The following is a 20,921-nucleotide window of genomic DNA, read 5'->3' as shown; positions in this document are numbered from 1 at the left end:
ACTCAAATTATTTGGAATCTATGCGGAATCGTTCTGGAATTCGAACGACCAATTTTCACGCTAACTGTAACCGATAATTAAATCCTAAATTCCTCGCGCGGTGGATTCCACCCGAAGCTTCCATTCATCCGATTCCGGAGTGAATAACGCAATATGGTGTTCGAAAAATTAATGTATTCATGCGACAAGCGCGCGGAACAGCCGGTTTAACGGTTTTTCATGGAATGTCCATGGTACGGGCGTACGAGTTGGGTCCGAGCCAGGCTTCCTCCGGCCGCGCCTCGCCGTGACCCCGAAGACGCTCGTCTCTCGCCTAGAAAAATTGTACGGAGAAGGAAAGAGATGAGAGGGCTGACCGACCGTCGCTTCCGATCGGTTCGTTTCGAGGACCCGATACCGCGACTTTCTCCGCGGACGAAGAGCATCTTCTAACGCTAACGAGTACTCGTCTTCCTGCTAACTCTGCTGCCTACGTATTTTCTTCATTTCTCACTCAGTCCATTTATTATACTCGCAATAATCTGCTTAGTTGTTCGACAGTTCATTCCGGTTCGAGATATCAAATGATAAAATGTCAATCAAGTTCATTTCCCTAATTGCGAACATAATTCCGTGTCTCACTTTTACAAATTCAAGGACAGAGTGTTTCCAGTTTTCTGAGCTGTTGCGTTACTTTTGACACAGCCGTGCAATACGTAATCGTTTGAAACTAGTTCTACGTTCTGTTTTATTGTACCTGAAACGAGAGTGTCCGCGTGCATCGGGTAGAACCAAAACGACAAGGCAAGTTCTATGAAAGAAATAAGACATGCTACATTCCGCTAGGAAAGACTTTCACCTTATATTCTTTATATCGCCGGCATCCTGCCTGCTGCCCATCTACCTCCATACTCGTTTCGAGAAGGCGAAAAAGTAGCTTCTTATTTGAGTAATTCGACCCCATGGACGATATCAGAAACACGTTTGCTACACGTGACGCCCTGTCAAACGTGTATGTAGTCGCGATTTTTTGACCGTGATAAGACCGTAGTTGCGCCGAGACGCTAATCCTGAAGAAGGAGACGAGCTCGGTGCCGGTGGTAATGGAACACTTTCGTCTCGACTGCCGGCGAGAGTGAACTCGCCCGAGGATCGAGGTCAGGTCAAGGCCCCCACGAAGTCAGACCGAGCTTCTCGTTCTTCTCTCTTCCGTCCGCGTTACTTACAACCTGCTTCTTCATTCTCTTCCACCACGAAACACAATTTAAAAGACGATACAAGGATTTAATAAGAAAATGTGCTGCTTCGTCTTCGTTAAATTCACGTGATCGCGAAGATGACGAAATTTCAACCGGGAGTTTCTTAATTTGCATAGTGAAAACTGACTTGCAATTCTCAAGTTACCGATTCAAGCTTCTAATCCACATACGCACACGGTTCGAAATTCTCTTCTGACATACTGGAAAGTATGCGAATAATAGTCCAGACCTGCTTAGGACTATCTTATCTAATCGAAGACGTAAATATTCATGTTTGACGAACAATGACTCCGCATCGTGAAACGAAAGGAGAGATCGATCGACGAGAGACGGAGGAAGAGAAACGAGAGAGAATCACGGCGTTTTCTTTACGACGATATAGAATATAGAGAGTATTAGGCGCAGGTTGAAACGACACGGCGACCCGGCGCGGATGCTGACTGGCCTGGCCGGGCCCGTGTGTCCTGGTTTACTTATCCTCTCCCGAGCCGTGTCTCTCTCGCCTCGCGCGCGCGTGTATCTGTGCACGCCTGGTGTGTACGCGAAGCTTCCAGGTCCAAGGACTGCGTAAGGTGCCCGCGCGTTTCCAGTTATGTAGGTAACCGTGGCTCTCCGTCTTCTCCACGCGCGGCCGCGAAAGAGGAAGAAGGCGGAAGTCATCGCGCTCTCCTGGCCTGCATACGCTCGCGAGACAGTAACGAGTACTCAGAATCGCCGCCGTTTCATTCAGCGTCGTTACTTTCAATGACCGGATCGGAACTCGCGAATCGTCGAGGCATTCTTCGACTCCTCTTATTCATTCGTCGACAGCCTCTCGATCGTTTACGGTTCGATTTATACAGGAATAATTTCAAGGAAGATGCGAAACAGTTTGTTTGGTATAATCAATCTTAATATATTTGCATACCTATAAATATACATGGCTGCCACGCAGCTCCGCGCTGAATAATAAATACTGTGAAGATGAAGATAATCGAATGGGACGCTCGCGACGATTTTTTGGTAAAGGATGAGGGAAGAGGCGACGCGATCGTTGTGAGAAGGCGTAGAGAAAGGGTCGAAGGGGGCGCGAGGGCGAGAAGGCGAAGGAGGTGAACGATCGAAGAGGAAAGGAAAGCGACATCCGGTGATGGCTCATCGCGATGCCTCGTGAAAGCGAAGTCCAACGAGATTGAAAAGACTCCTTCTCTGTCTCTCTCTCGGTGTTCTTTTCTTAAGTTGACGACGGTTTGTAGGCGGAATAGGCGAGGTCGTGGCTCGATCTCGCCCATCCGCTGGATCCGTGACCACCGGACACTTGAACGACCTCGTGCCCGTGATCGCCGCCCCCGGACACCAGCTTCTTCAAACCGATGATCGAGGCTAACACCAGGGCGAGCTTGCTGACGATCAGAGCCTTGCCGGCCAACAGGGCCAATGCTCCCAGAGCCAAGGGTACCAGGGTACCACCGATCAGCAGCGGAATCGCGAGAAGTCCGCCCATTTTGTTCTTCTTCCTGCGACCTGAAAATGATGATTGACAAACATTCAATTACATAAATTAACCGGAACACCGGATCGATTCCCAGATTCGTAAAAAGAGTGGGCCATACGGTCTACTGGACCGGGAAATCGTAGCCGGAAACTTTCTTCCCTCGGATCACCGCGCCGAGGAATCAACTCGACGCGGTCAAGTTCACGGTTCTCGATCGGTAATGAATTCTTACCTTCCTCCACGAAACTCCGCTGAAGTTCCTCGACGTTCGGTAATTTCAGCTTGAGCGTGTGGCTCTGGAAGAACTTGACGACCTTGTCGAGAATCATGGTGTTCAACGCGTCCTCCTTGTCGTCCAGAGCTCGCGGTAGGCTAGCCTCGATCTCTTGCAGCGATTTCGGCTCTTCTTCCGCGATGGGAACGGGATCGTCCTGAACGAAGGTGACACCGTCGGCAACGTTCAACTGGCTGCTCCTCGACACTCTGTCTATGGCTGAGAGCAGTCTGACTTTCAAGCAGGGGCTCAGTTCCTCATCCGCGCATTCCTTGTAAATCTGATACATCTGTCGGAGATCACCGAACACGTTACTGTTCCCAGTGGACCTGGCGGTCTGCTCGTTGATGGAATTGCTCGTCGGATTGGTGTCGGCGGACCTTGCCGAGGCCAGGGCCAACAGGAAGCTAGCGTACACGTAACACTGAACGAAACGCCTCATCTTGAACGATTTCCGAAAAACCTGCATCGACACGAAAACTTGAAACATCCGAACGGTGCGCTCTGGTACGAAAGAAGACACAATAAATGATAGCAAGGCTAATCGATATCTACCAAAGAGAGACTGATCGTATCCTGGAGAGGTCGGAACTGAACGGAGTTGAGCCTCGCGTTTCTCTGCTCGATATTTTCGGTCGGTTCTCGACACCTTGGGCCCTGGCGCGAGATGCGTGCGTACAGAGAGCAACTGTAACTGGACTGTCCGTAACGGAAGCCCTGCCCTAGCTCTATATATCTGGTCAGGTGTACCTCCGTGGCTGGCGATACTCTCCCCACCGAGATCCAGCCGCCGCCGCCGCCGCCGCCACCGCCGTCATCGTCGTCGCGTATACGCACACCACCATTGTAAGTTGTGAGAGCGTTTTCATTGCCAAGGATCGCTCGAGAATCGCCGCGTCTCGCCAACCACCTGGAGGCCGCGTAGAGAGCAGAATTCCTCCCCGGATCCGACAGCGGGGATCTCGCCGAGCCTCTTACCTCTCCTCCCGATTTCCTTGCCTCCTCTTCTTCTCTCCTTCCTTTTACCGAACTCATCAACCCCACCAGCGGCGTCCGCCGATAAAACCGCCGATTCCGGCGAATCGTTTCGCTACTCTCGACCAGATCACCGTCCTCGCCCTTGTCCTCGCTCGTTTCGCCGACAGACCGGTCTGACCAGATCGCCGCCGACTCTGAAATTCGCTGCGGGCACGTGTTACAGCGGACGAGGTCCTCCCCACCTGTCGTTTTCCAGCGCACAGAATCGTGCATAGATTTCCACTATTTTCGTAAACATATGCACAGAGAGCTTGCATATAATGATTTTTTTCCCATTCGCTTTCTACCCAAGTTTGCTGAAGTTCAGTTTTGTTGGAATTCGACGAGGTACTTTCTATCATCGACGGTCACTCGTAACACGGATATAGCAACCGCAACACGACAAGCATGAAACCGAACCTGGCAGCGCTTCCTCCGCGATCATTTTGTTGCGTTTTTCATCTGCGCACGCTATCATCAACGTGGCTATCTCGGTAAGCCTGAAATCGAAAGCGCATCCGATGGAGATGAAGGTCGATCCAGCCGATCGACTAGTTTTATTCGACTAAACGCATCTAGCAGCCGGCAACAATGACTATCCACCGTGTAACAGAAAGTATATTTCGACTCCGTGTATTCTACATTTATGACACGAATAAAAATAGAAACTTGGTAATGTTAATTCATGCGGACCGTTAGTTCCATCGTAATCAGCGTAACCGTCCCGGTTAGTCAGCGACGGTTTCCAACGCTACTTTTCCCTCTTATCCTGCGGTGTCACCGCGCATCCTTGCCATTTTCGTCCTGCCGGATGGCGGCAGCGGCAGGCAGCAGTCTGTTAAACTGGGCCAAGTGAAAACGCGTTACAGGTACTTATTGTTAGATGCGTAGGCCCGAGCATGCCCGGAGGGGGATATCTTAATGTTCGAGTTCGCGAGCGCAGTGAGACATCGAAAAGCAGCGAGGCAAGACTGAAATTTCGGTGGGGAACCGGCCCTCTTCCCCGTGCCTTGTCCCGAGACGCGGTTTCTTTCTCCCTCCAATCGAACTTCTCTACCATAATCATCTTATCGATCAGCTACCTTTAATATCGCGTATATACAATTTTTTCTTTAACATCCATAATTCTTTAATCATAATAATTTGCAGAGGAATTGTCAATAAACGAGGAAGTAGAAATCTTGTACTTGGTATTTTCCTCTTTTAATCAACTAATCAAGGACGCAGAAATTGACTTTTCGCTGCGAAGAACGGAAAATCACTGAATGATCGTAGATCGTCTGTGTCAAGGTTAAACACGTGGAAACGATCTCGGACGTAGCGAAAGCGACGAGACCTGAACACGAGAAGGAGCAGGAGGTTGTTTTCCGGTACCAGGCCGCGTTCCACAACCTGGCGATTTTCTGCATCGCGATACCCGTTGATGAATACCTCGTCACGCGTCACTTGCTTGCGAACGAAACCACCGGCGTTGCATCGACGCACGGTCCACGCGAGTGGGAAATCTGTGGTGCACGGTGCTCGGCGTTATAGGTTGCGCAGGTTAGGCTGAAAGTTCACATCCGGTTTGGATCGCGGCGCGGGTAATGAGGGTGATTCCGCGAAAAGGAGCCACGTTTTACGAGCTATTAAACGAGCGACGGACGAAGCTGGGTCACCGGTGGCATGCTCGAGTGGACGCGCCGAGTTCCGCGGAATTGGCATCAATTTGTTCGGAACGTTACGAAGGAATGTCGACGAGTGGGTCGTCGGTACCTCGGTAAAACGACGAACAACGGATTTATTTCTCGCAAGAGGAAGCAGTGGAAATACTTTCTACGTGGCACGATTAGCCGCGGTCCCGTAGAACGCGGCTCATTAAGTCGTATCTGGTTCAGAGGTATCAATGGATGTACAACGCGTTCCTAATACTACTTTCACTCGTCAATCGTAAATATCAGCGGGCCTCTAACCGGGTCTGCTAATCTCTGTTTCTGGATCGTTCGATCGGTCATCGGAATTCCTCTCGCGAGGATAAACACGACGATCTGGAAGGATTATTCTCCTCATCGCTATTTACGTTCGCCACTTATTTTCTTTGGGACAAAAGCGCAGCGCGCCGTTCGCCATATCTTTATTACAAAAGAAAAAAAAAACAATTGTAGCCAAATATGTAACAAAATAGCACACGGTCTCGATGAATAAAATTAAATAAATACATGTATGTACTAAATGTCGCATGGTCAGGCGCAATGAATAAATAATAAAAGGCTCGCGAGAAGTACGCTATACACAGAACGAGTATCTCGACGAGGTACTGGTTCGTCGCTAAGGAGAGGACAGAATATGAAAAGACACAGCGGACAAGTGAACGTGCTGAGACGTAAAGTAAGTTCAGGTATCGAAGATAGGATAGGAACAATAGATATGTATAAAAAGTGCAGACAGCGATGGGGTTGTGTACAAGAAATTAGAAAAATCGAGGAAAGGAGGTTCAAGGAAACGTGGAAAGTGAGAGGACGAAAGTCGAAGGGTGAAAACTTTCTACGAAAGCATTCTTCATGATTGCTTTTGAGGTTGATGGGCGCGATACGCCAGCTCGTGGGAGTCCTGTGGTAGACTCCTGGCCCAGCCGTGGCCGCTGCTGCCGGAGTAGCCGCCACCGTAGTCGGCACCACCGCCACCGTAACCACCGCCGTGGCCACCGTCATCGTGGCTGACGACGTGGCTGCTGCTGTGATGTGGGTGCGACACTACCTCGTACGTGACGTGCTTGCCGCCGCTGGAGCTGAGCAGCTTCTTCAGACCGATGATCGCGGATATGACGAGGGCGATCTTTCCGACGAGAAGCGCTTTACCGGCGATCGCGGCAATCGCGCCGAGGGCCAACGGCAACAGGGCTGCAGCCTTCAGGGCCAAGGCCATTATCAGCGGGCCGAGAATCTTCTGAGCTTTTTCTACAAAAAAATATGGGTACATTGCATATGCAGCCACACTAATTGCAAATTCTTTCTTTTCTGTTAAAAGATTTTTCGGTATCGGTAAGATCGATATAGAATTCTGAATAATACTCAAGAGTCGGTGAACCGATAATTTCTAGGCAGCCTCAGTTTTATTGCTAATTTTCTGGGTAGTCGCGCACGAGGCCAAGAGCCAACGTAGCGTAACGATTTCTCACTGATTAGCTTCATACATGTACGAGTATGCTTCTTCGGGAGCATTTTAATAATATAGCACAAGATTCCCACGAGAATGAACTGTAAGCTTGGTTCTGGAAGGTTCGCGACGCGACCTTTCTCAGGAGGAGGGCGCGCGTGGAGAGATCTTCGAAGTGGAATAAGGCGAAGGTCATGGCGGCCCGTGGCACGAGGGAAAAGTGTGTCAAAAATCTCGTGCGACGCGATCTCGCGTGGTCTATCTGTCATGTCGCTCTTTCTCTCCCTCTCTCAGCACTCTCGAGTAATCGTCTCCCCATCGCAGGAGCCGCTTCAAAGGGAAGCGGAACCAGTTCCTCAGTGGGTCAACGTCTCGCGGTCACCTTCTTAGCCTCGTCATCGCTTAATAGAGCCGGCGGCCCGGCGGGGCGCGGGAAGCAGGTACGAAAACTCCGGTTATTCGATTCTCTAGCCGCGTTAATTACCGAGGAGCTAATTAAGCGCGTTCCAGGACCCGCGGCGAAGTTCTCATACCAATTAACACTTAACGGTCGTGGAAATAGGATGTAGTTCCTTACGGGTGACGATCGAGTGGACGCGTTTTGGTATCGAGCCAAATCTATACTCACTCTTCTTGCCACGACTTTCCACGGCATTGTCGGTGAAGTCCTCGAAGCTCCGACCGGCGGATTCGATGGCTCCGAGGATGTCCGTACCCTTCAGGTCGACTTTGACCGTGTGCATCCTTAAGAACCTTCCCAATCGGTCGAACAAGAGAGTGTCCAAGTCGCTGGACTCGATCGATCTACGATTGACGATCGGACGATAAAAGCGATGATGAACCCGATGTTTAATTTAAGTCTAACGAGATGGTAACGGAATCAGACGAACCTGGGTGCACCTTCTTCGGCGTTCGACGTTTTCACCACGGTGATGCCGTCCGTGAGGGTGATGTCATCCTTGTCGACGAGCATCTTGTCCACGTAAGAGAATACTTTGTACTTGATGCAGTTGAGCGACTCCTTCTTCAGACAGTCGGTGTAGATGGTAGCCATCAGATCATTTTCACTTCCGGGTTTTTCGTTGGCCGGTAGCGCCGTGACCAGCACCGGAAGCAGCCACAGGATCGTCGCGAGGTATTTGCCCATGTTCGCTTCTGGAATTCGGGAACGGGTGGAAATGATGAATAGTTGTCACAACGCGTCGATTGTTTGTAAATATCCTCGATGCGTCGCGCTTTGTACTCGTATTCGCGTTGGAGAGGACGCCAGGATGAGCGTCGATCGAACTCGTGTGTTACATCCAAAAGACGTTGCTTTGCTTTTATACCGAAGTATCGCACTAGGGGAGACCTCGTGGCCACGGGCCACCGAGAGTTCGCGTTCACCATACTCTCTTTCTCTCTCTTTTTCTCTCTCTTTCTCCCTCTGATCGCCATCCCCCCTATGTCATCCTCGCTCGCGTCTCCTCGCGCCTCTCTCCTACCCCTCTCTCCGAGTCCTTCGAGTGGTCTCCTTCTCCATCCCCTCTCTCCTTTCGCGGATTCTCGTCGTTACGATATTTCGGGGCAAAAACCGACGGGTTCCCCTCGAAACTCGACGCACCGACGGGGACCGGATAGAGTTACGCGAAAAAGGCCCAGGGAAATAGAAGACCGAGGCACTTGCATTTTCTTCCTCGGTGTCCTTCTCGTTCTCGTTCGCGCGAGAGACCTACTTCGACCTCCTGAGAAGGAGATCCTGAGGAGGTAGAAGGGAGACTCCTCCCTTGGTCGAGGTTCAATGAGGGAAATCTACGGTGGAGGTCGTGGGGAACTCGCGCTCCCTTGTGATTTCTCGCATGACTTCGCGTGTCTCACTTCCTCTCTGCTCCCTTGCTGAATTGTTCTATCATTATTACCAGGATACCGCGATTCGAACGCTGACGGATCCCTTTTCCGTTCCTTCCAGTCTCGCAAATAGCTAACTGACAGCCGAAGATCTGCCCGGGACGGAGGGATGAAGCTCGACTACCTTTTCTCTATTAAATATAACGGATCGTTGCTTCCTAATTTTCCGACGGCACCGGTATATACAGGACTTACAGTTATCCGAGATTTGATGTCGTCGTAAACTCTTTCTAAGTAGATAAAGACGTAACCGTGCATCTGAGGTTTTTGTTATCGTAACAGCCACGAGGTGACCCAAAGTAGTTGTAAAAACGATTCTAACGCCTGACTCTAAGAAATAATTAATCGCCTAGGAGGTAGAGGTGGATTGAAAAATTCATCCGTCGATGATGGACGCGAGATATTATCTTGGGAACGGGGTCGCTCACCCATTTACAACTGGGTCGAGCGTTACAACTGGACCCGGGCCTCCGTTTCGGCAGTATCTTCTTTCTTCCTTCGTGTTCGCTGTAATATACGCACCTGTCCTCGTCTCACCTGTTCCCCACTTCTGAAGCGTTTCTTCCCACCGGTTTCGGGGATTGGGAATCAAGATCGGCCCTCGAGAGCGAACGTCGCCCCGGGCGGAATCATCCACCTGACTCGGCCCGCTCTTACGTGCCGCGTGCGACGTACGCCGAGCGCCGAACACGTGCACCCGAACAAAAGCGAAGGTACGGGTGGGCCACCCACGGCTCAGTGATCGTCGGTCCGAATCGAGTCGCATAAACCAAGAGTCGTGTCGCGATCGATCCTAGCCGACTACGAGGGAAACGAAGAACGGTTTCTAGTGACGGAAGTCGCGGTATCGAGGACGTTATGGTTAGAGAACGCCAGGAATCAAAGGTTAAGAGCCCGCGCGCGAGAGAGGAGGCCAACACACTTTCGGACGATCAGAAAGTCGAAACTGTCGGCCATCGAAAGTCCACGTGTGAGAAAACGCGTGTGGGAAGATACGATCTTCGAGATGCTCGGATCGTCTGGCTGTGATGGAGCCGTGCAGGAGCGTGGATCTCGGAGTTAATTAGATCTGAAGTGGACGCGAGCGAGCAACCAGTTGTTGAATGGAGAACGAGAGCGAACGGATTCATGGGAAAATTCACGCGGAACGCGTTTGAAACAGTGGCAGTAATCGACGACATGAAACTAACAGCGACGAATACATTATTTTTGATAGGCAGACGGTTCAGAGGTAGCTCTGAAAATCGAGCATCGAAACTTTCCAATTTCTTGACGAGCGATCAAGGAACGGACTCTGGAATCCGTGTCGCGCTTTTACCAGATTTTTACAGGGCCCGCCGTGATTCGAATCGCGCTGCGCTCGGGCCCTGTCGATGACCGGGAACATCTGCCGCCGCGGTTAATAAGGCACTAGGAAATCTAACAACGGAGAGAATCCAATAACCCAGTGGCGTATGTGAAACTGCTAATCGTGACGTGAGAACCGAGATTTAGATACGCGAGCGAAGCACCGCCACTTTACGGCTCTCTAATAATGAAATAGTGGCGCTCGCGTTACGAGCGTCAGGTGAAATTCCCTGCTTTTGTGATGTCCGAAGGAAAGAAATAAAGAAAGCCTCTATTCACCGGCTCGCAGATCCGTGACGCAGCGCCAATTTTCATGACGATTCTTCATTCTCTTCTCTTTTATATTCTTTTCGACATGCCGTTTTTTCTTAATGGACAACGCGTCCCGATTTTCCTGCCCGCTTTACCAGACGCAAGAAAAAATCAGACGACTTACGAGGCCGACGATTCGAGTGCACGTCGGCGAATGAAAATGTTACGTTCGCTGATAAAAAAGAAATAGTACAGATTGTTTGAAAGAAAACGCGTCTAGCTGTTTCGTTAAATAATTGTTTAGAAAACATCTTAAACTGACGTTAAAAACAGTGAAACGGTTAACAACTTGTAGTAATTTTGTTTGATTCTATGCAGAAGACAGGTTCCCGTACAAATAATTACGTTCGACTTGGAGAAACGATTGAATGAAGTTAAATGTGACAGGGAAAGAAAAGATGACGACTCCAAGTACGCCGCGTTACAATCAATGCCTCTTTCTCGCGTGACTTTGTCAACTCTAACGAAAGTCTCCTCTTCCTTTCAAAATAATTCCGCATCTTTTTTTCTCAGAGATCCTGTCACGCCGCGGACGGACCCAACGAGCCGTGACACATTCTTCCTTGCTCCTCTGATTCGTTTCACCTTCTATCGATTACTACCTTTTTGAATAATCAGATGCATATGATTTAAGGGACCTTATCAGTGTGAAACTTTAAACAAATCGAACTTTCGATCCCACAGTAATATCAACAGGATTCAAATTAATTGTTTCGAATATTTTGTAAAATATTATTTTGGAAAGTATAAAATGTCTCAAATATGTTTGACTAATCAAAATCCGATGAGCCACGCTAGCCCACATAAGCATCGGACGGCGAAACGAATTTTTACTGGTCAAGCCCCGGAGCGAGTTGACCATGGGGCATCGCGCCGAACGAAAGAAACGGCAATTTTGCGTCAACCTCCTTTCCAGCCACTCATTTTCCTCCTCTATCTGGGACTTAAAGACATCGCTCGCGGAAGATTTAGTAGAATGCCTGTCCTCTCGACCCGATTAAAGAATGACGTACACCGAGCTTCTCGACCTCTGCGGGTTTTCGCTCGCGAGGTGGAAACGCGATCGCGTCAAACCGGATACGGTGCACTTTCTCCTCTCGCGATTGATCATTGCTCGGCGTGTCGCGGTCGCGTCGCACCGGCTCGATTCCGAAGCTGACATCAAAGTCTGGCCAAAAAAAAATCATAAAAGACTAGAGAAGTCGGAATTTCTCTCATCGTTGCCGAACTTTCAATTTTCATTTGAACAGAAATTAACGCATATGAAAACTGCGATGATTAATTTGTACTTTTTAAATTGCAATTAATTGATGAAATTTTTTAGCAAGGGGAGGGAGGCAGATAATCAATCAAAAAAAATTGGTATTTTTATAAAAATTGTGTTTAATGATTCATCGGTATTACAAAGATTCTCATTGTCAAGATAGGAGAGCAGTTCGACGCAGAGTTCATCTAAATCTACCAGATGGACTAGATGATGTTCGATCTGCGATCGGGAAGAGAATTCTATAATTTGTATGTGTACGGTTACCAAGCGACGATGGTTGACGCTTAAGAAGGCTCGATTCCTCGAGCAGAATCGTTGCGACTAGCCTCTATGTTTTGATTCCGTGGTTTGTCTATTCGTAACTCGCTTAACGCGAAATATATATTATTTACAACGTGGGACCACTGGATGGCCGCTAATCTATTTAAAGATATTGGGATAAATAAACAATAAATAGCACGCGTCGATCTATTAAATTGTCAAAGCCGTCGCTCCTGTTAGTTTCTAGATCGACGCGAAAGGAAGGACGGAGGACATAAAAGGGAGAAGGAACGAAGAACAGGAGAGAGAAGGGAAGATATACAATTTATGGGATTAAAATTAATTTGAAATTAGTGGTGATATCCAGAATACGCTTGACTCTGAGCGTATCCGTGAGAATCGTCCCAAGAGGCACCACCGGAGGACCATCCACCGCTCGCGACCGGTGCTGACCATCCGCCACCGGCGGCACCACCACTCCATCCTCCGTTGTAAGGTGTCACGTCGTGGGAGTTCTTCGACCAGAGAGCTTTCAGGCCGATAAACGCGGAGATAGCCAGCGAGATGAGAGACGCGAAGATGGCCTTCTTGGCTATAAGACCGATGGCGAAGTACGCCAAAGTAGCTAGAGCACCGATTTTCACTTTCGCCGCGATCAGGAGCGGTAACAACGACTTCAGTATCTTCTTCTTGCCTCGGCCTGAAACCAAATGCAGCTTCGTTGGAATCGGATTGAACGAGCAATGGAACGAATGGTAATAACGGTCTATGAAATTATGGAATCCTTACCTTCGACGACCTCATTGACTGCCTGGCGCACCTCTTCCGGCGCCGAGTCACTGATAGCGCGAGCGGACTCTCCGATCTTCTCGAATGCCGGAGCGAAGTTGATCTACGGGAAAATGAACGCGTCGCGTTACTAATAACGTCTCGCGAAGGCTACTCAGGTGATAATGCATTTACCTTCAGACTGCGACCAGTGAGGAACTCTCCAGCCTCGTCGCTGACGAAGTTCTCGAGCGCGCTTTGTCTGTCGGTGACACTGTTGGCGGCGTCGATCTCCTGTTCGTACAACAGCTCTTTGTTAGTTCTGGATCCCCTTCCTTGCTCGTTCTTCACCAAGCTAACACCACTAAACAGCTCGTAGCTATCCGCCTCGAAGAAATCTTTCGCCTTCCGATAGAGGCTCTTCTGCACGCAGGAGATGCTGTCGCTCTGCAGACACTCGTCCAGGCTCTGCCCGGCGGCCAGGACAACTGCTGACGTTAAAATCACAACGGCGAGTAACTTCATGGTTGATATAGTCGTCCTTCTTCTCGCAAGTAGCAACGGGGAACGAGTTCGAACACGGAACGAGGTAATGCACGTATAATGACTGGTTCCAGCAGAACGGAGACGACCACCCTTTTCCGAAACCCGACCCGTCGGTAGTGAAATTTCGTGTGGTCCATCGTACAATCTCTTAAGCTTATATTTGGCGGGCCCCTCCTCTGCGCCCGTCCGCGTCACCGCCCCACCTCGTCTCTTTTTTCTTCCTATTTGCCGTGCACGCGGTGTCGTCACACGCGGGCTTCATCGGGCTACGTCGCTGATCGTCGGTCCCCGCGACGCGATCGTCCAGACCCAGGCCGTCTAGCCGGTCTGACGACGAAAGTATTCGGGGCCAATGGACACACGCGGATAGGTGTACCGCGTCGTCCAACGCCCATGCTTGACCGACCCGCGGCCTGCCCACGGACGACCGCGGGACCAACCATCTACTCGTCCCCTTCGTCCCGATTGCATACTAATTTTCCTACTTTATAGGCTTATAATTCTCTATACACTTATTTATGATGCCTGCTTCACTGATTCGTAACAGATTCAGAATTCAAACCTGCCATGCATCCCATTTCTAGGATTTAGATACAGAATTGAACGTAGAGAATACAACGTATTGAGATCAACGATCGGTATTCCGTTTTCTCCTGAGATAAGTGTCGTGCCGCTAGAAAGAGACGCTTAACGAGGATTCGCCAATTAACAGCGATTCACAGAGCGGTAAAACGTGTACGGTGTACGAGAAGCTAACAGCATTAGAAGTCTGAGATAAGGAGTGGACGCGGCCGGAGCTGGTGGGGTTGAAGACCCACTGGCTTGTCCCTCGGTACTCGTAAATCTCGAGGCGGTCGATCATTTCTATCGTGCGTCGCGCGCGGCGAGCAGGTCTCGCCGCGGCTTTCTCGGGTCGTAATTTCCGGAGGAAGAGGGCAACACCAGAAATCGGCATTGACTCTCACCTCGCGTGACCGGCTCGTAGAACGCGATCGTCATGAATGAAAGAAAACTGGTATAGATCAGGTTCAGACATCCCGGATCCGACCTTCATCGGACACACCACTTTCTACTCTGACCCTGCGACTCGGCTCTCTCACGGGGCCCCGATAACAACAATCCGCTCTTGTCGTTTTCGTTTCCGAACCTGAAGCGGTTACAAAGTGGACCAGGAATTTCGGTTGCGAAATACCCCGCGCGTAGGTGCCTTGTCGAGATTCCAGCCACGTCCAATGACACTCTCTCGTTCACGGGGAATGCAGATGGGTCCCGGAAATCGATCTTCGCGGTTCTCCATGCGACTATTTCTTCCTCTTTCTCTGATTTCCTAGAAAACGTGTCATAGTGGAAATGTCTTTTATTCTATATAAATAAAGCAAAGAAGCTTTGCTACTCTTTTCGATTCGAGTGACTGACTCACTGATTTCGGGCGTTCGTTGCTAATTCGTGAGGTATTTTTATCCCACCTCGACACGAATTCGGTGGGACCGTTCGCCTGTTAAACTATTGTTTTATGGTCGCAGAAATCGAGAAATCGATGTAAGGTCGTGATAACGCGCTTACAATTAAAACAACTTCGATGTATTCAATCGCTCTAAGTATGACGTTTATAAAGTAAGACCTCGAAATTGGGGAAGTAATATCGCGGCGGTCTTACGTCAGAGAAGTGTTCATTCATCCTTTCTCTGGAATCCTTTCGTCGATCCTTCGTTCAAAAGTAAAACCAAGGTTTCCCCCTCGCGACGAACCGCAGAAAGGAACAGACACGCCTGTCCGCAAGTAAAATCGCGTCTAGAGAAGAGAAACGATCTTGCCATCGCGGAATTAGGTGCGGTTGATATCGCTCTTTAAGCGGATTATGTAAACTTTCACCGAGCCTCGCGACCGTTCGCCTTCCCGCCGTATGCTTTGTCTAAAGAATGTGCTTTGCCAGTCTAATGATCGTTTCATTTAAAATACCCTTAAGAATGTATTGACTATACAGTGAATCTCAAAAGTTATTTCGCTTTATTTATTTGCATTATATTCTCATAAATCTGTCTGGTTAATTCAAACTTGCCGTCGATCGTAATGCGTGCCTGGTTATCTGTGCCAATTCCTATCCCGTCGGAGCGTCTCTCGACTCGTTTTACAAATTCCAAATCGATTCGTTAACCCGAGAAGAAAAAAGGTAAGAATTCGAAATAGGTAGGTGTCACCGTGGCGAACGACGTTTCTCTTCAGGTCGACTCGCTTAGCATACGCGTTGCCAAAGTTTCACTCGAACCAGAAAAAAGTCCGATGACGTTCATGACTGGTCGCTCCCCGGCTAATAACGGGCCGCGTGTTAACCCAGAACGCGGCACGCACCGCGTACGCAAAGTTCCTCGCAAATTCCCAGTGATTTCCTTCGTAACTTCTAACGTATGTGAAAGTGCGTTTCAAATTTGGGCCGCGTTACGATTTCGCGAAACCAATAAAATTTCTCCTTTTGCAAATAATGGTCAAAAGTCAAAAGCGTTTCTCTTTATTCATATCCAATACTATAATTGTAATACAATAGTAATTTGTGCGGATGGGAAATGTTAAAACGCATTGAATGATAATCGGGTCAAGGTTGGCCGCGCGGAAGTGTCAAAGAATTTCGCTCAGTCCACTTTTTTCGATTCGAGTGACTCACTCACTGATTTCGGGCGCTCGTTGCTGATTCGCGACGCATTTTTATTCCCACTCGACACGAATTCGATGGGATCGTTCGCCTGTTAAACTATTGTTTTATGGTCGCAGGAATCGGTATAACGTCGTAATAACGTGCTCACACGAGAAACGTGCCTGGGCGAAAAGAATTCACGAGGTAAAACTGACTTAAAGCGATCCTTAAGCATCGAGTGTCGTCCTACGATCGTTCAACTTTCTCATTTTCGCATTCGTCGACGATAAAGGATAGAACTGGGCCAGGGAATTAGCATTGAATCAAAATCAATTTCCCCTCTCGAGACTGAAGAATTTCAACCTTCCTTCGTAAATCAATCACACCCGAATACTTAATTCTTCAGATTACCCGTTGAGCGCCGACCGATCGTGCCACTTGCAAAGACCCCAATGGGTCAAAACCTTCATCTGCGTCTTCTGTGCCACGCTGCGCTAGGAATTTCTGGTTACGGCGTTTCACGGTTCCGCGTGGTCGAAAAATTCGGTCGACACCGTCGATATTTGAATTTCAAATCCCGTCGATCGGTATTAAACGTGGAATGTAACGGGCCGCTCTTCCGTGCTGAAAACCCGTTGCGTTAACGTTAACGACGAGACCAAGAGAATAACCGTGAATAACCGGGGGCGAGGCGTTGGATGTTTCAAAGGAATCTTCGCCACCTCCGCTTTCGAAAAACCGTTTTTGCTTTTTGCCGGTCCATTCACGAAAGCAATCCCAACTTTCGTTTTCCCTTGACCAGTGCAGGCTGACGTCAGAGGAGTCGCGCCCGAGTTTACGGCACTATAAAACTTTAATCGTCCCGTTCCCCGCGACGAGCGGATGGTGGAAGAAATCGAAAGGAGCGCGGGGATTACATTGCCGATTTTGATAAGCATCGTCGAGGGTGGGGGTGCAGAAACACTCTCAAGTGAAAGAAAACGAAAGCAGACAGACGATTCTTCGAAAATGCACATGTTTCTAATTTAATAAAAGATTGTCTAATTGAGTTAGCAAAGCATAAATTTGAAAACATTCAGTTTCAGAATTTTTTCTATGAATCCTAAATTATAGACGAATCGACGAGCCTGAAAGGAAGGTGGATGAAATATAAAAATGCATTTCCGTGATCACACGGTTGCGTTATGCGTGTTCAGCGATCAGGATGCGATCTGAGCCGCTTTCCTCGGCGTTCCTCCCGTTTTATGACATTTAAAATGTAAAAAAACGAAGCGTTGGAGAATGTGGGCCAGTGGGTCTCTCGGCTCGGCCGTCCCGCCACAGTTTTCCTCCCTCCAGGTGAGAAAGGAACGCGGAGAACGGGTCTAGTTTAAAGAAAATCTCGTCCGGGTGGGAGAAGCTCGTTGCGTCGAGTGGGGAAGCTGCATAGAAAGAGGCATCTCTGTGAAACTACCGCTGACTCCCCTAATCGACCGTCCCGAAGCTTCTATCCTCCAAGCGCGAGAAAAATTCTTGCAGGCTAATGAAAAATGTCATTCCGAAACGCGAACCATCCGGAACGATTCCCATGTTTCTGCGGTCAGGTTAATTAAACTTCGACTCGCATATGCGTCATTAATTAAATTAGTCTCGGCTGTTTATGTGGACGGCGATCGAAATACATGTACCGCGCTATACACTGCTCTTAGAGATGTAAGTTCCTCGAAATACGTTTCACTTTGCACGATTTCTTGCACAATCGCGCATCGTACTACTTGCGAGGCACGCTTACCCATAATCGTGCCACCGACGCGGACATCCGGATCCAGGAGAGAGAAAGAAAGAGCCAAAGCGAGAGAGCCAAGGGGAGTTATGTTTCTTGCCGGTTTTGTGCTCGTTAATCCGTTCGATTAGGAATCGCTAGAAGAGCATAATCGCGAGCATTGCAGCAGGAAATATGCAACGTATGCTGCCGACTCGTTGGCACACTTTCTTCCATACGACTTCGACTTCCATCGGCCGGATTTTCTTATAACGCTCGAGCAAACGATCGTCCGCAGTATCCGGTCCGTCGTTCCCGATTACCAATTCAGCGCCAAAAATCTGCGAACGTCTATCTCGATGGAACGAGAGAACATGAGGCACGAATTTTTAGTAAACGATTATTCCAACGTTTTTATTCGATATCATTGTTGATAAATAAATAGTACAAAAGAGGCAGAGTGGATGATACGTAGAGAATGGAATAAATAAGAACATGATCTCGTCTCGACAATGCATGTGTGTGTGTATGTGTGTGTGTGTGTATATATGTGGGCACGCGTGCGTGTACTTTGGTTTCTCCAGCGTCCGTCAGTCAGTCCGTCGTTCACAAGAAAAATTCCTCGCGTTTCTCGTCACTAGTAATCTCTAATACACTGTGTCACTCGTTGATTGTCGCCAAATCCGTCACTGGTAAAACGTCAATCGTCATTGTCGTCACTGTCAGTTGTCCGCCTCGTCCTTGTCTTCGTCCCTGACCTCGTGTTTCCTCGTAAACTCTCTTCGATCCAGCGCCGCTTCTGACGCGATCTGTCTCGAAGAGGATCTACGAGGAACGATCGCGCGAAATCAAGATACCCGTGAATCGCCGAACAGATGAGCGTATCCTCTGTACGGGAGATCGTGATCCTCCTCGTCGACGGACCGCTTCTTCCGGTAATGATGGTGGCCGACGTCCTGCGCGTACACCACGTGATGGCCGCCGCCGCCGCTGTCGTGACCGCTGGCCAGCTTCTTCACGGCCACGATCAACGAGAGCATTAGCGCCAACGCGGACACCATCAACGCCTTCATCGCAAGCAGACCGAGAGCACCGAATCCAAGCGCGGCCATCATCTTTCCTGAAATTCATATCGATCAAACATTAATACAACTTAATATTAATTAAACAACGTAAATTGATATAGAATATGTATTAATAATATTTCTATCGTGTAAATAACGAGTACAAGAGAATTTTATTTATTTATATTACCCATCATAAGCGCCAAAATCAGGTATCCTCCGCCGCCTCCCTTCTTTCCACCGCCACCGCCGCCACCTCCCAAACCGCCTCCGCCGCCGCCGCGTCTACCTGAAACCAAAACAAGACACTCGAAATCTAGCCTTAATTCGGAGGAGCTTCTTATCAGATCTTCTGTCAACCTTCTTCAACGGGGAGGCTCGCTTCAAGAGCGCTCTCGATGTTCTGCGGTAGGAAGCTGGGCAGCTTGATTCTCAATTCTCTGCCCTCGAGAAACTGCATCAGTGTTCCCATGTTTCCGAATCCCTTCATGAACCTTCCTTTTCTGGTTGGCTCGGCTCCAGGTACTTCGACCAAACTGACCCCCTCAAATATCTCAATATTGGGCTCCTTGCTGGACTTCTCTAGCAACTGTTGCACGATCTTCCTGACGATCCTCACGCCGTAGCAAGATACCGATACGTTCTTCGAATCCGCGTTAGAGCAGCCGGTCGATAATCCATCCCAAGCGTCCTTGTCGCCGATGTCATCGGCGTGGGCCCGTTCCGCGAATACGCAGACGAGCAGGAGACACAGTGCCAAGCAACGACGTTGCTGGCTACGTCCGTACGCGGTCCCGAACCAATCCATATCGTTCGATCTCCGAATCAGATCCGATACAGAGATTATACGCGCAGAATTACTGTAGAAGCTCGATCGATACGCGACTCGCGTGTATATATGGACGTTCGTTACGCAAAAGTATAGCGAACCTGCGGAACCTACGGCGGAGGTCCGAGTGGTGCATCCAGAGGTTGTTCAAATCTCATTTATATAGTTGTACGTGCCGGTCGGTGATTGTACTACGAAAAAAGCAACGAGAGCATCGCCTCCGCCAGCTACACCTAGACCATTCTCTTATTCGTGTTGTCGACCGCGCGTATCAGGCTGCAATTTTTCGACCGCTCGGCCGATCCTCTCTCACCGCTGGAGGATCTCCTGCTCTTTTTTTTTTTCATCTTTTTTCCTTTTTAATTCTTATTTTCGAGGCGTTTTAGAGCGTTACGCCGCGGTCGGCCGCTCGCTGCCGCGACTAGCTCGCGTATCCACCTCCTGTAATCGCCCCGTCCTCGTCCCGAGCAGGCGCGGACCACCGTCTCCTCTCATCCCGCTTCGTATGGTTCTTTTATTCTAGATCACTGGATATCAGCACCTGACTGATACACCCCGCTTCGATGCTGCGCCGCTTCCTTTCCCTCTTTCCGCGCTTTAGTGGAGCAGAAGAGAGCGTGGCCGATTTCGAATCGCCGCCGCCGCGCATATGCACCTGCCTACCTACGTGCTGCTCGTCTTTCAATATGCAATTAACGCGTAGCCACGCGAGCTTGCCGTGTCCGCGCCACATACTAGCCACCATGAAGATCCAGGAAGCGTCCTCGCTTCAACGAAACGGAACATCCGTGAAACCCTTCGCGGTCCCAGCGTGCGGCCAAGTCTTAGTGGCTAGTGGGAGGAACGATCATTGGGCCTGGCTGCTACGATCAAACGCTGCCGGACCAGATCGAATCTAGTTCATTTCTCCTCGTCGTACCTTTCTCTTCTGTTCCACTTCCGCCAGCCGCTTCGGACGATGTATACGGGTATACATATACGCCGGCTGGTAGGTATAACTAGGCCTGGGCTCGAAACCGTTCGCTCGTTCCTCGCTACGACGCCACGCTATACGGACGATCGTGTATCCTTGAAACCCGATCGATGATCGACGATCGGCCATACGAATTCTCTTCCCCGGTTCCTTCTCGTT

At 49.4% G+C, this 20,921-nt stretch overlaps 4 protein-coding genes across 4 annotated transcripts; all 4 read right to left on the bottom strand.

Annotated features, from left to right (window-relative positions):
- Positions 1 to 2,152: 2,152 nt before the first annotated feature.
- LOC113465163 (uncharacterized) lies at positions 2,153 to 3,671 on the bottom strand. The gene is made up of 3 exons (XM_026819161.1): positions 3,542 to 3,671; positions 2,945 to 3,449; positions 2,153 to 2,741 (listed from the first exon to the last, which is right to left on the bottom strand). The coding sequence occupies exons 2-3, from the start codon at positions 3,426 to 3,428 to the stop codon at positions 2,452 to 2,454; spliced, it is 774 nt and encodes a 257-aa protein (XP_026674962.1). The 5' UTR covers positions 3,429 to 3,449; positions 3,542 to 3,671; the 3' UTR covers positions 2,153 to 2,451.
- Positions 3,672 to 6,541: 2,870 nt separating this feature from the next.
- Positions 6,542 to 8,285, bottom strand: LOC108631851 (uncharacterized). Its single transcript, XM_018036020.1, has 3 exons — positions 8,029 to 8,285; positions 7,767 to 7,942; positions 6,542 to 6,939 (listed from the first exon to the last, which is right to left on the bottom strand). Exons 1-3 carry the CDS (start codon positions 8,283 to 8,285, stop codon positions 6,542 to 6,544), a joined length of 831 nt encoding a protein of 276 aa, XP_017891509.1.
- Positions 8,286 to 12,562: 4,277 nt separating this feature from the next.
- On the bottom strand, positions 12,563 to 13,505 carry Osi6 (DUF1676 domain-containing protein Osi6). The gene is made up of 3 exons (XM_018036021.1): positions 13,176 to 13,505; positions 13,002 to 13,104; positions 12,563 to 12,912 (listed from the first exon to the last, which is right to left on the bottom strand). The coding sequence occupies exons 1-3, from the start codon at positions 13,503 to 13,505 to the stop codon at positions 12,563 to 12,565; spliced, it is 783 nt and encodes a 260-aa protein (XP_017891510.1).
- A 4,967-nt stretch (positions 13,506 to 18,472) lies between these two features.
- Positions 18,473 to 19,768, bottom strand: LOC108631803 (uncharacterized). Its single transcript, XM_018035967.2, has 3 exons — positions 19,321 to 19,768; positions 19,151 to 19,249; positions 18,473 to 19,016 (listed from the first exon to the last, which is right to left on the bottom strand). The coding sequence occupies exons 1-3, from the start codon at positions 19,766 to 19,768 to the stop codon at positions 18,745 to 18,747; spliced, it is 819 nt and encodes a 272-aa protein (XP_017891456.1). The 3' UTR covers positions 18,473 to 18,744.
- Positions 19,769 to 20,921: the final 1,153 nt, after the last annotated feature.

This window comes from Ceratina calcarata, unplaced genomic scaffold (assembly GCF_001652005.2).
Source record: "Ceratina calcarata isolate Rehan_Ccalc_2016 unplaced genomic scaffold, ASM165200v1 scaffold97.2, whole genome shotgun sequence".
Lineage (NCBI taxonomy): Eukaryota > Metazoa > Arthropoda > Insecta > Hymenoptera > Apidae > Ceratina > Ceratina calcarata.
This window is presented reverse-complemented; position numbering and strand designations above follow the sequence as displayed.